The 12,656-nt window shown below is 44.7% G+C and overlaps 2 protein-coding genes across 2 annotated transcripts in view; one reads left to right on the top strand and one right to left on the bottom strand.

Moving 5' to 3' along the window:
- Positions 1–12,656, top strand: part of LOC148778149 (myomegalin-like) — a 162,717-nt gene that overhangs the window by 97,320 nt on the left and 52,741 nt on the right.
- LOC129535555 (myomegalin-like) overlaps positions 6,831–12,656 on the bottom strand; it is a 45,673-nt gene continuing 39,847 nt past the window's right edge. Inside the window, 6 exon segments of the mRNA XM_088836018.1 lie at positions 6,831–8,005; positions 8,673–8,724; positions 9,598–9,644; positions 9,942–10,080; positions 11,159–11,302; positions 12,388–12,614. Coding sequence (XP_088692144.1) covers positions 7,860–8,005; positions 8,673–8,724; positions 9,598–9,644; positions 9,942–10,080; positions 11,159–11,302; positions 12,388–12,614 — 755 coding nt within the window. The 3' untranslated portion in view covers positions 6,831–7,859.

The raw sequence follows: 12,656 nt of genomic DNA, 5'->3' as shown, positions 1-12,656 counted from the left end.
ACCTCAATAGAGTCCTGCATAAATGAAAGTTACTGGGAATATTGCTGCCTTGATGTTTTTTCCTGGATACACAACACTGCGCACGGAGAAATTCTCAGATTTGAGAAACAGTGTGTGCAGGATCAGAGCAGGGAAGCCTAAAATTGCAAGGGGCTGTTGGGAATGATGGTCTCCTTCATCAGAGACCTTCAGAGAGGAGTTAAATAGCATTTACTCTGATTTACTGAACCCTGTTCTCTGTGGCTGGCACTCTAATGTGATGTGGGTGTCTGATAAAGCTTCCTGGCTTACAAGGTGTATCCAGGGACTGCATTTAAACCAGAAGATAAGAATCACAGCCTTCTTGTCTCCAGCATAATTCAAAACACCTTTGCTTTCCTTAGAGACATTCACTGTTGCTTGTTTCTCTTCTCACACACTTTCAGGTCCTTCATTTCCTCCTCATGGCTGTTATCTCTTCTTGTCCTCCCACCCACAGATGGTTCCAAGCCCAGATGACCAAGAAAGCAGTTATCTGAATCACTCCCTAGGGCTGACTCTTCCTTTAGGAGCTGCCTTTGTGCTGCCATGTTTGGATAGGACCTCTTTGTCACCTGACCTCTTTATATATTTTTTAAATTTTAACAGTTTTTTTGAAAAAAAATATTGTGTTTCAGGTATACAGCAAAGTTATTCAGTAATATATATATATTTTTTTTTTCAGATTCTTTTCCATTATGGATTATTCCGTTCCATTCTGTCGCTCAGTCTTGTCCGACTCTTTGTGGCCCCGTGGACTGTAGCCTACCAGGCTTCTCTGTCCATGGGATTCTCCAGGCAAGAATACTGGAGTGGGTTACCGTTTCCTTCTCCAGGGGATCTTCCCGACCCAGGGATCGAACCCGGGTCTCCCGCATTGGAGGCAGACGCTTTAACCTCTGAGCCACCAGGGAAGCCACAAAGTATTGAATATAGTTCCCTGTGCTGTACAGTAAATCCTTGTTGTTTATCTATTTTATACATAGTAGTGTGTGCCTGTTAATCCCAAGCTCCTAATTTATACCTCTCTCCTTATTTCTCCTTTGGTAACCATAAATTTGTTCCTATGGAAGACTGTTTCTATTTTGTGAATAAATTCCTTGTATTATGTTTTAGATTGCATATGTAAATGATATCATAAAATTGTCTTTCTCTGCTTCATTCAGTATGATAATCGCTAGGTTCATCTCTGTTGCTGCAAATGGCAATATTTCATTCTTTCTCATGGCCAGCTAATATTCCATTGTATACATACATAGTTCACATCTTCCTTATCCGTTCATCTGTCCATGGACACTTAGGTTGTTTTCATGTCTTGTCTGTTGTAAATAGTGCTTCTGTGAACATTCAGGTAAACATTGTGGTACAGCTATCTTTTTAAAATAGGGTTTTCATCATTTATTTTTTAAATTTTATTTTAAAAATTCATTTTTAACTGGACGATAACTGCTTTACAGTGCTGTGTTAGTTTCTGTCATACAGCAACGTGGATCAGCTATAACTACATATGTACTCTCCCTCTTGAACCTCCCTCCCACCCCACTCATCCTATCCATCTAGGTTGTCCCAGATTACCAGGCTGGGCTCCCTGTGTTATACAGCAGCTTCCCACTAGCTGTTTTACGTATAGCAGTGTATATATGTCAATACTACTTTCTCAATTTGGCCCACCCTCTCCTTCTCCCACTGTGTCCACAAGTCCTTTCTTTACATCTGCATCTCTCTTCCTGCTCTGAAAATAGGTTCATCAGCACCATTTTTCTAGATTCCATATATATGCATTAACAGGCACTGACCCTTGTTTTCAAGTATGTTGACTCATAATTTATATCTGCTTGCTTTAAATTGGAAGTCATACTAGTGCAAACACATTCTAAAAGATCTACATTTTTATAATCCCCTTCCCCACATTTTGTGACTTCGTCCTATTTTACATCTTCATGCTTATCTTCTTACTGCTATTTGTATTTATAATTGCTTTGACAATTTTTTTACTGTTTTTTAAAATCTCTACTGGCTTATTTAAGTGATCTTCAGTCCTTTTATGTATACCTTTCCAACTGTGATGTTCCTTTTCTATAGATTCTTGTTTCTTTTCTCTTTAGAGAAGACCCTTTAATATTTCTTTTGGGGGTAGGTTTAATCTCGCTGAATTCTTTTAGTTTTTACTTGGCTGAGAAACTCTTTATCTCTCCATCTATACTAAATGATCATTTTACTGGGTATAGGATCCATGGTTGAAGGTTTTTCCCTTCCTGGACTTTGAATATATTATGCCACTTCTTCTGGCCTGCAAAGTTCCTTCAGAGAAATCAGCTATAGCTTTATAGAAATTATATTTTAATTGATTCCTTGTTTTTCTCTTGCTGCATTTAGAATCCGCTTGTTACCTTTCATTTTTGCCATCAGTGCTTGTTAATGCATATATATGGTATGGTATGTCTTGGTATAAATCTGTTTGTGTTCATCTTGTTTGGGACGGACCCTCAGTGCTTCCTGTATCTGGATTTCTATTTCCTTCTTAGATTTGAAAAGTTTTAAGCCATAATTTCTTCAAATATATTTTCAATCCCCCTTTCTCTTTCTTTTCCTTCTGGAATCCCTATTATGTGAAGGCTGGCATGATTTCTGTTGTCTCATAAGTCTTGTAAGTTGTGCTTGTTTTTTTTTAATTTGTCTTTCTGTCTCCTCTTTGGATTTGATTTCCATTATGCTATCTTCAGGATCACTTATTCATTCTTCTGTGTCATTTAATCTGCTATTTATTGCTTCTAGATTATATTTCTGTCTCGGCAGTTGAATTATCCATTTTTCATTGGTTCACGTTTATGGTTTCTAGGTCCTGGTTACAGTGACGTACGTTTCTGTTGATACTCTTTCTTCATTCAGTTAGCATTTTATTACCTCCTCTTTTATTGAAGTGTAGTTGATTTACAATGTTGTATAAATTACTGCTCTATAACAAAGTCACTAAGTTATACATACATATATATATTTCTTTTTGCATTATGGTTTATCACAGGATACGGAGTATAGTTCTCCGGACTACAGAGTAGGACTTTGTTGTTTATCCATTCTGCATATAAAAGCTTACATCTCCTAACCCCCGCCTTCCATTCCATACCTCCCTCAGCCCTCTCCCCCTTGGCAACACTAGTCTGTTCTCTATGTCCGTGAATCTGTTCCATGGATAGGTTCATTTGTGTTATATTTTAGATTCCACATATAAGTGACATCATATGGTATTTGTCTTTCTCTTTCTGACTTACCCCACTTGGTATGATCATCTCTAGTTGCATCCATGTTGCTGCAAATGGCTTAATTTTGTTCTTTTTTTATGGCTGAGCAGTATTCCTCTGTATGTGTGTGTGTGTGTGTGTGTGTGTGTATCACATCTTCTTTATCCATTCATCCATCAATGGACATTTAGGTTCTTTCCATGTCTTGGGTATTGTGACTAGTGCCGCTATGAACATAGGGGTACATTTATCTTTTTGAATTATAGTTTTGTCCAGATATATACCCAGGAGTGGATTGCTGGATCATATGGTAATTCTATTTTTGGTTTTCTGAGGAACTTCCATGCTATTTTCCACAGTGGCTGCACCAACTTATATTTCTGCCAAGAGTGCAGAAGAGTTTCCTTTTCTCCACACCCTCTCCAACCTTTTTTACTGGAGGACATTTTAGTGATGGCCATTCTGAGTGGTGTGAGGTGGTACCTTATTTTAGTTTTGATTTGCATGTCTCTAATAATTAGCCATGTGGAGCATTTTTTTGTGTGTCCTTATTGGCCATCTGTATTTCTTTGGAGAAATGCCTGTTTAGGTCTTCTGCCCACTTTTGGGTTGGGCCGTTTTTGTTTGTTTCTTGTTGAGTTGAATGAGGTGTTTGTGTATTTTGAAAATTAAGCCCTTACTGAATGCATTATTTGAAAATATTTTCTCCCATTCTATAGGTTGTCTTTTCATTTTCTATATGGTTTACTTTGCTATGCAAAAGTGTGTAAGTTTGATTAGGTTCCATTTGTTTGTTTATTTTTTTTTTTGTTTTTTATCGGAGGCTAATTATTTTACAATATTATACTGGTTATGACATGACTATTTGTTTGTTTTTATTTTTATTGGGAGACTGACCTAAGAAAATGTTGGCACGGTTATGTCAGAGAATGTTCTGCCTATGTTCTCTTCTAGTTTTATGGTGTCATGTCTTATGTTTAAGTAGTTAAGCCATTTTGAGTTTATTTTTGTGTATGGTGAGAGGATGTGTTCTAACTTCATTGATTTACATGTGGCTCTCCAACTTTCCCACCACCACTTGCTGAAGAGACTGTCTTTTCCCCATTGTATGTATGTTCTTGCCTCCTTTGTCCAAGATAAATTGACCATAGATGTGTGGGTTTATTTCTGGGCTCTCTATTTTGTTCCATTAATCCACATGTCTATTTTCGTCCTAATACCACATAATTTTGATTACTGTTGTTTTGCAGTATTGTCTGAAGTCTTAGAGGGTATGTTTCCAGCTTTGTTATTTTTCCTCATGATTGCTTTCTCAATTCTAAATCTTTTGTGGTTTCGTGTGACTTTTAGGATTATTTGTTCTAGTTATGTGAAAAATGTCATGCATGTTTTTAAAGGGATTGCATTAAATCCGTAGATTGTTTTGAGTAGTATGGCCATTTTAACAATATTAATTCTTCCAATCCAAGAGCTGGGATATCCTTCTATTTCTTTGAATCATCTTCAGTGTCCTTTATTAATGTTGTATAGTTCTCAGCATAGAAATCTTTTACTTCCTTGGTGAGGTTTATTCCTAAGCAATTTATTTTTGGGATTGCAATTTTTTTAAAATTTTATTTATTTTAATTGAAGGCTAATTACATTTGGGATTGAAATTTTTAAAGGTATAGTTTATTTACATTCCCTTTCTGATATTTCATTGTTGGAGTAAAGAAATGCAACCTATTTCTGTATGTTAATCTTGTATCCTGCTAACTTACTGAATTTGTGTATCAGTTCTAGTAGTTTCTGTGTGGAGTCCATAGGGTTTTCTATATACGGTATCATATCTGCATATAATGACAGTGTTAAATCTTCCCCTCCATTTGAAAACCTTCTATTTTTTTCACGTGTGGTTGCTATGGCTAAGACTTCCAATACTCTGTTGAATAGAAGCGGTGAGAATGGGCATCCTTGTCTTGTTCCAGATTTTAGTGAGAAGGCTTTCAGTGTTTCACCATTGAGTTGTATATTGGCTGCGATTCTGTCATAAATAACTTTTATCATCTTGAGTTATTACCTCCTTTGTGCACTCCTGGTCTAGTAGACTGGTGAGATCTGTTTCATTATTTGTTCTTTCAGGGAATTTGTTTTGTTCTTTTAATTGGGAGTAGATCTTCCTTTTCATTTTACTTAACTTTCTCTGTATGATTTTAGGAGCAACAGTTATCCAGTGTACTCTCGAATGGCTGCTTTTATGTGGGAGTGTCCCTGTGTAGCCTCCATGAGTCTCATGCTTTTGGTGTGAGGGCTGGTTTCAGATGGATGCCAGTCATGTCTCTCCTCAGTTTGTGCTGATCATTATCCCCTCGATAGTGGGGTGTGACTGGTGGTGGAGTATCGAAAGCCTGTGCTGGATGTGAGGTGGTCTTCCTCTCTCATCTGTATCGTGGCTGTCTCAGGGCAGGGTGTGTTCCCCAGTGTAGGAGTAGAAGCCTTGAGGGTTGGGTTTAATCAGGCTTTTGCCCTTGAGTGCATGCCCTGCCCCAAAGGAAGTGAGTGGTGAAGCAAGTGAGGGCCATGTACTCACACAGGATATACATCTGCAGCTCCACTCAGGGTCAGCCCAAGCTTATGTCCCTATCGTTTGTCTCAGGTCTAGTATAAGGCTGTGGTGTGGAGTGGGCTGGGGCTGGAGGTTGGGGGTTGTGGCTGCAAGGATTGAGGTGGCTGCACTGCTGCCTGAGATCTGGGTTGCCTCTGTGGCAGACCTCACCCAGGACGTGTCTGCCCAGATCTAGTGCTAAGCTGGAAGACAAACCCCTACATACATAGTGTGGTGTGTTTGTGATGGCCATCAAAGCCCCAGCTGGCCCACACCCCAGGGCCTCTGGGCTGTCTCTGCCTAGTTAGGTCACGCCCTGTCTCGGGGCCTGTCTGCTCAGGAATCATCCCTTGGCCCTCGCACATACCTGCTGTGGCACCCCGTGCACACACTAATGATAGGTGCATCTGCTCCTGTTGCTCTGAGCCCTCACTGACTGTGGCGTCTGAGGCTATTCCGGGATTACCCCCCAGCTGTCCTGGTCTGTCTCTGCAAAGCTAGATCGAGTCTCTGCCAAGATCTTGTGCCAGACTGTGGTGTGGAGTGAGTGGAGCCAGGGCATTGGCCCCTTTGGATTGGGAAATACAGCAGGGAGGCTGCTCACAGTGCACGACTCTCCACCCTGATTGTCAGCAACCCAGGATGTGCTTCTGATGAGTAGAGTCTAGACTTCTCCAAACCTTCTGTCTCAGACTTCCCAGGAGGCAAGGGGGCTGGGCCACTCCTTGCAGGACCCCTGGACTGGGATGCCCAAATTGTGATTTGATCTGCTCACTCCAGGGCCGGGGTCTACCCTTGTGGACCTTCTCTTTGTGGATCCCTCCCAGGGGCCCAGGGCCCAACCTGATTCTTTTCTTTCCCATCCTACCGAGTTATGTGTAGATCCTTCTTGCGGCTTTGGTTTTCAGGAGTTATGCTAGTTTCCAGTTCGTTTCCATTAAGAAGTGTCCCACATGTGAATTTGTTTTTGATGTGTTTGTGGGGGAGGGGATCTCCATAACAGCTACTACAGCATCTTGATTCTGCTTCAGATGCTGAGCTCTTTAGTGACAGTTTGTCTTTCCTATTCTTACACACTCACCCTGCAGGCTGGTATAGAAACTGGAAACTAAGCAGGCAAAGAAAACTATATTTTTAATACATATTTTGCTGTAATAGCCACCAAAAAGACGGTGTCATTTCCTCTCACTGACCCTGTCCACCAGTTATGTCAGCCTTCCACATGTCACTCTGGCAACGTATGTAAATAGATATCATACATTTATACACACATACACACTTTCTAAAGCACTTCTGTGAAGACACAGACTAGGCTTCAGCACAAGCACAACTGGGGGCCTCTTGCACATCACTTAAAAATGATCACCCGTTTGCTTTACACAAGACTTTCAGTGGGCTCGCTGTGGCCATTAGTCCCTAGTTCCCAGAGAGAAGTTGGGATGACAAAAGGGGACAGTATATGTAAAGTCAGTACAGCTGTTGGAGATCACAATAGAATACAGGAAGTCTAGGCTAAGCATGAGAGGGCATAAGGGAGTCACCACTCCCACCACATGGATTCAAAGTACTCAGGTGCTGCAGTGTTGACTGACGCCCAGCCTCACGGTGACCCAGCTTCATGGGCCCTGGGTCAGGTAGTCGGGCCCCTGCCCACACTGTCCTGCAGGGCCCCACTGCTCAGTCTTGTGCTTTCAGATCTGCCGAGGAGCTCCAATGTGGGGACCACACGGTGCATTGTGGGGAAGCAGGTCCTGTTTCCCCTGAGCTGACCCTCTGAGGACAGATGATGAGTCTAGAAATGTCTGTGGCTGGCTCCCATGCCCACAGGGTGTTCAGAAGCAGTGTCACAAGGTCCTCTACTAACTAGGCACGTTTTCCTTAGTGCTGAGCCAAGGGGACCGTGGCTGGTTATTCCTCAACTGCAGGAAAGGCCTTCTGCCTTTCACCCTGCCCACGAGGCCATATCTCTGATTCCTTCCAGACCCTCCAGTAGGTGTGGAGGAGGGCCCAGATCCTCCTCAGCAGACAGAGAGCTGTGAAGAAAGGGTGCAGGCCCATCCTTCCTGCTGTTTTAAGGACCTCTGGTGGCTTCGCTTCTTGCATGTCTCCTGGAAGGCAAGGGTCACAGGACTGGAGTGCATGGCAGGGCCCTTAGGGATTTCACCTGGAGACCAAAGGAACACAATGGAAGTAAGTGTCCATTATCAGGTCCTGCTGGTGGCTAACTGAGGCTAGAGAGGGCTGAGGATGAAGCCAGGATCATGGTGAGAGCCTGTCAAGAGGATGAGCTGAAGGGAGGTGCTGAGGTCTGGAGGAGCAACTGGTGCCACCAGGTTAGAGTGAAACCTTCCCACGCCACCTGTGGTCAGATCTCTGCTCGAAGCCACTGCACACCTGGTGGCCAGACCCTACCACTCCCTCTTCAGGGGCCAGCTCGCTCTCCAGTGTGCTTGGGAGAAAGAGGATGACATTTGTCATTTCCCAGGAAAAGATATGCTTAGCATGAACCAGGCACATATAGAAGTGGCCTGTTGTAAGGAGAGGATAATTTGAGAGGCAGGCCCCTTGTTAAGTTTATGTTCTGTGTACTTGATGAGGAGATGGGGTGGGGGGAGGGCAAGTCAGCAGGGCCCTCAGAAATCATCTAAGTCTAGTGCCTCCTCTTCCAGATGAGGGTCAGTGGTCTCACAGAGACTGGGGCCAGCCAAAGCCATACAGCCAGTTAGTGACAAGCCTGGGATTAGAACTTGGGCCCTGGTCCATTTCCAGTGGCCTAGCAGAAGTGTGAAGGAGACCTCCAAGCCAGTGAGTATGAAAGGCTGTTGGGTTACCTTTGCTGGGACAGGAATAAGGCTTTACAGAAGCAGTCTTGTAAGAGTTCTTCTAAAAAGGTTCAGGAAAGAAAGGAATCAGAAGAAATTAGCAGGAAAAAAAAAATCAGGGTTAAATTATGGCCCAACCCATTTTCACACTGTGGCGTCAACATCTTTTTAGGTTACAATTTAGGAACATTCCTAGGAATGGGCTCAACTGATTATGGCAAAACTTTAAAGTCCAAGGTAAAAGGCTTAGTTTTTTACTTTGAAGCCATTTCTAACACCTCAAGTTTTTCTTCAAAGTGGCTGCTAGAGAATGCATTGGTGTTTTAAATAAATGTAGAGAATGCCTGCATTATGGATAATCTTTCCCTTTAAGTTTCATTTTTTTCCTTATTACCAAGTTCTCTTTTAGATCAATAAGACCCAGTGATTTTGTTTTATGTTGTTTCCTAAAGAATAATATGTCGGAATCAAATTGCTGCTTTCAGCCCAATGTTATGCAGTGAAATCAACTTGTTAGGTGACATCTTTCCATCATTTTTTCATATTGTGACATAGGAACCCTGGAACCCATGACTGGCCTCAGGATTCCTTTACTGGAAAGCTCATTCAGAGGCAGACCCCACATGTCCTCTGACCTTGAGAATCAACTGAACTGCATTTCTCCCCAGTCCTGACATGGCATAAAGGAGAGAGAATTGGGGTCAAGAGAGAAGATGATGACAAAGTGAGAGGGAACTGAGAAGTCAGGGGAGGTTTCTGATTAGGGTGGGAGGACCGATGGGGATGGAATCTAGAGGGATGTTCATTGAGAACCCGTGCTCTCACAGGTGGACCAGAAATTTCCTCTTGGAAGGTCAGCGCAGGTCAGGAGTCACCTGTGCATTCTGATACAGACAGTGACAGTCTGCTCTGATCTGTGCAGTGGTTTCCTTACCTTCAAATTAGTCCTTGCCTTCTTCAAAACATCGTGTTTCCTGGTCACCGAAACACCAAAACAGTTCCCAAAGGCAGAAATTACCAGTGGGGTCCACATCTGTCTTGGGTGTGTGTGTTCTAAAGTTTGTCTTTCTGGCCACTCAGCTTGGGGTCTCCTGCTCCCCTTCACCCCTCACATCTCCTCCTCTGCCTCTATGATTACTGATGGCACAGGAGGTTCAGGGATGTCACATCAGTCTCCCCCATCCCCTAGCCTATCTGGTCACTGTCCATTCACAGCACAAGTGGGGAGCCTGGAAGGCCCCCATTTTCCTGTCCCATTCCCTGTCCCAGGGCACCCACACTGGCTGAAGATGAACTGCTCCATGCTCTCCTTCTACTGGTTGGCAGTCTTCAGGCACTCAGATGTACTCTGAAGGAGACTCTCCTGTTTGGATAGTATGGTTCTCAGTTCCAGAAGCTCCTTTTTCATGGACTCTCCCTGGGAAGAAAAATAGATGTTCTGTCAGTGGTCAGAAGGCCTAAAGCACCCTGTGATTTGTGGCTCTTTACAACCACAAATAGGATTCTAATCTTCTCAAGTATTTCTGGACCAGATTTCCCTGCCTCTAAAACCCTCCAGCAGGTGATGGCTCAGGATGGGCCATGAGGTGGGAACACTGAGGACCTGGAAGCTCCTGTGCAAAGGAGTACAGAGCACACTCCAACTGCTACAGAGAGCCTGAGTCCAGGCCACATTGAAACTCCCAGCTGTGAGTAAGAGCTCTGATTTAGTGCTGACATAGGTATATCACTTGGACATCAAAACTTGGTCATTAGGAATATTATGCCTGGGGAGACAGGACTGGCCTGAGACAGTCTACAAGTCTGTAAATATATCTGCCAACCTCAGGATGCCAAAATACTTCCTCCTTGGAATTAGCAAGGTTGGATCCCCTAAAGTTATCATTGATACTAGTCTGGAGTGAGAAGCCTAGGAGGGATTTTGAAATCTACCTAATCCAAGATCATCACCCACAGTGGCCTGAGATCTGAAAGCACCTGGGAGAGACTGACTCTCATCAGGCTTGACCCAGAGACACAGGTTTAAGTGGAAATTGTTCTGGGTGGGTGGGTGGATAAAAAGGGCTGGTCCACCCCTGGTGACATTCTGTGATCCTGTCTGCCTGTGTGGACCTGGGGGTGAGTGGGAGTGGGCTCAGGATGGAAAAGGAGGTGTTGTTGTTTCAAATGGCCCTGAACTCAGCTCAGCTGAACTTCAGAAATTTGAAGGGATGGAACATTTGTGGGTTACCAGGGTTCTCATGTCTCTGCCTCCTCTGTGTTATTTTCTTCTCCTGTTTGGCTCCTTGTCCTGGGGCTCAGGCTGTGAGGAGAGGGATGTTTTCAGACCTGCACAGAGAGTGCTCACCACGGAGGAGAGGTCTCCCTCCAGGGACACACGCCTCATGTCCCCTTCTCCCAACTGCCCATTTCGCTCCTGATCTTCAGGCTCTGCAGGCCAAGGAGTTACAAGGCTAGTTAGGGGGCAGAACCGGTAGAGGATGCTGACTTCTTACCACTTTGCCCACAAGCGCAGGGCCGGGGGAGCTTGGCAAGGCTGCTCAACAGAACATGGTGAGGAGGGAGGCCGACTCCTCCAGCCGGTGGTGCAGGGCGGTGGCGCTGCTCCTCAGCTCCTGGATGCCTTCGCTGCCCATCACCTGGGAAAGGGGGCGGTGGCCATGGGCATCCCTGTGGCTGAGAGAGCACAGGCCTCGGCTTCCTTTGTGAGCGAGGTACGGCCACAGGCTTGCTTGAACCTGTGAGACTTTTTCTAACCTGGAAGCCGAGGTTCTCTGACTCAGCAAGGGCCTCCCACTTTGTGAGAGTTCATTTGATTCCACACTTTTTAGCTTTTAGTCCTGCCTCGTGCTCTGGAGTTCTAAGGTCCCTATTTTGCACTGTACCCCCAGCCCCACTGCCCTTCCCTAAATCAGGCCTTATGCTTCAAATGGCCTGCACCATTTGTAGCTCGAAGGACTGCGAGCTGCTCCCTTTACCTGGCATGTTCTCCTCCCCAGAGAACTGCACATCCCCCAGGGGCGCCCTAACCCCCATGAGCCTGTCACCTTCCTTCTGGGATAATCGCCTCTTCTGGGTTCACTCCGTCACACCCACGGCACCGCCAGCACTGTGCCTGGAGCCCCTTGTTGCATTTGTTGACTCAGGTGTGGGCCTCCCTCTCACGTGTCGGGGCTCCTGGAGCTCAGACAGCACAGCGGCTGGTACCTAGGTCTTCCCTGGGGAAAGATTCTGAGAAGCCTGTGGCCTGCTCTCCTCTCCTGCTCGGTCTGAGCAGAGAAGTCCAAGGCTGCCACTCTCCTCACCCCTTCCACACATCTGACCCCTATGGATGAATATTCTCAATTGCCAGGCAACTGATGAAGTGATTTTATCCTGCCCACAAATGATCATATCCCCGTGTGACTTTAGCAGATAATAAGCTACCAAACAGCACTGCAAGGATGCTGATGCTTAACATGCTCTGCTGATGAGGATGGCAGTGCTGCACATGCTTTTCTGTGGTTCTCAGGGGAAATACAGAGTCAGCTACATCTGGAACAGAACAAAGCTTGTCGTGAAACAAGCTGGTGACGACAGAAGGCCTAGCTGGATGGAAATGGAAGATACATCCTCAGCTGGTGAGAGATATGCAGCAGGAAAAAAGATAGTGGGAGAAGGAGCTAAAATCAAAAGAAGAAAGGGCTTAAGGAAAAGGTGCACCTAAGAGCTAAAATGTGATTACCTCTATGCCTGGGGCTTCGAGACCAGAGAAGCTGCAGGCCAGTCTCACAAGTTCTGCTATCCTCTTGACCAGCTGTCTGCCTTCCCCAATCTGCTCTCTTAGGGCACTATAGTCATCAATGTGGCCGATGACATGGCGGCCATGCTTATTGGCAAAGGAGCCATCAGTAGCATCACCCTCCAGCTTGGGAGGCTTCTTCGTTACTGGAGAAGCATCCAAACCCAGCTCTGAAGAATAAAACCACAACAACAAAGAACCCACTGTTATTC

This window comes from Moschus berezovskii, chromosome 4 (genome assembly GCF_049115385.1).
Source record: "Moschus berezovskii isolate FMDL1 chromosome 4, NW_MosBer_1.0, whole genome shotgun sequence".
In the NCBI taxonomy this organism is placed as follows: Eukaryota; Metazoa; Chordata; class Mammalia; order Artiodactyla; family Moschidae; genus Moschus; species Moschus berezovskii.
The sequence above is the reverse complement of the archived record's forward strand: the minus strand, read 5'-3'. Positions and strand labels throughout refer to the sequence as shown.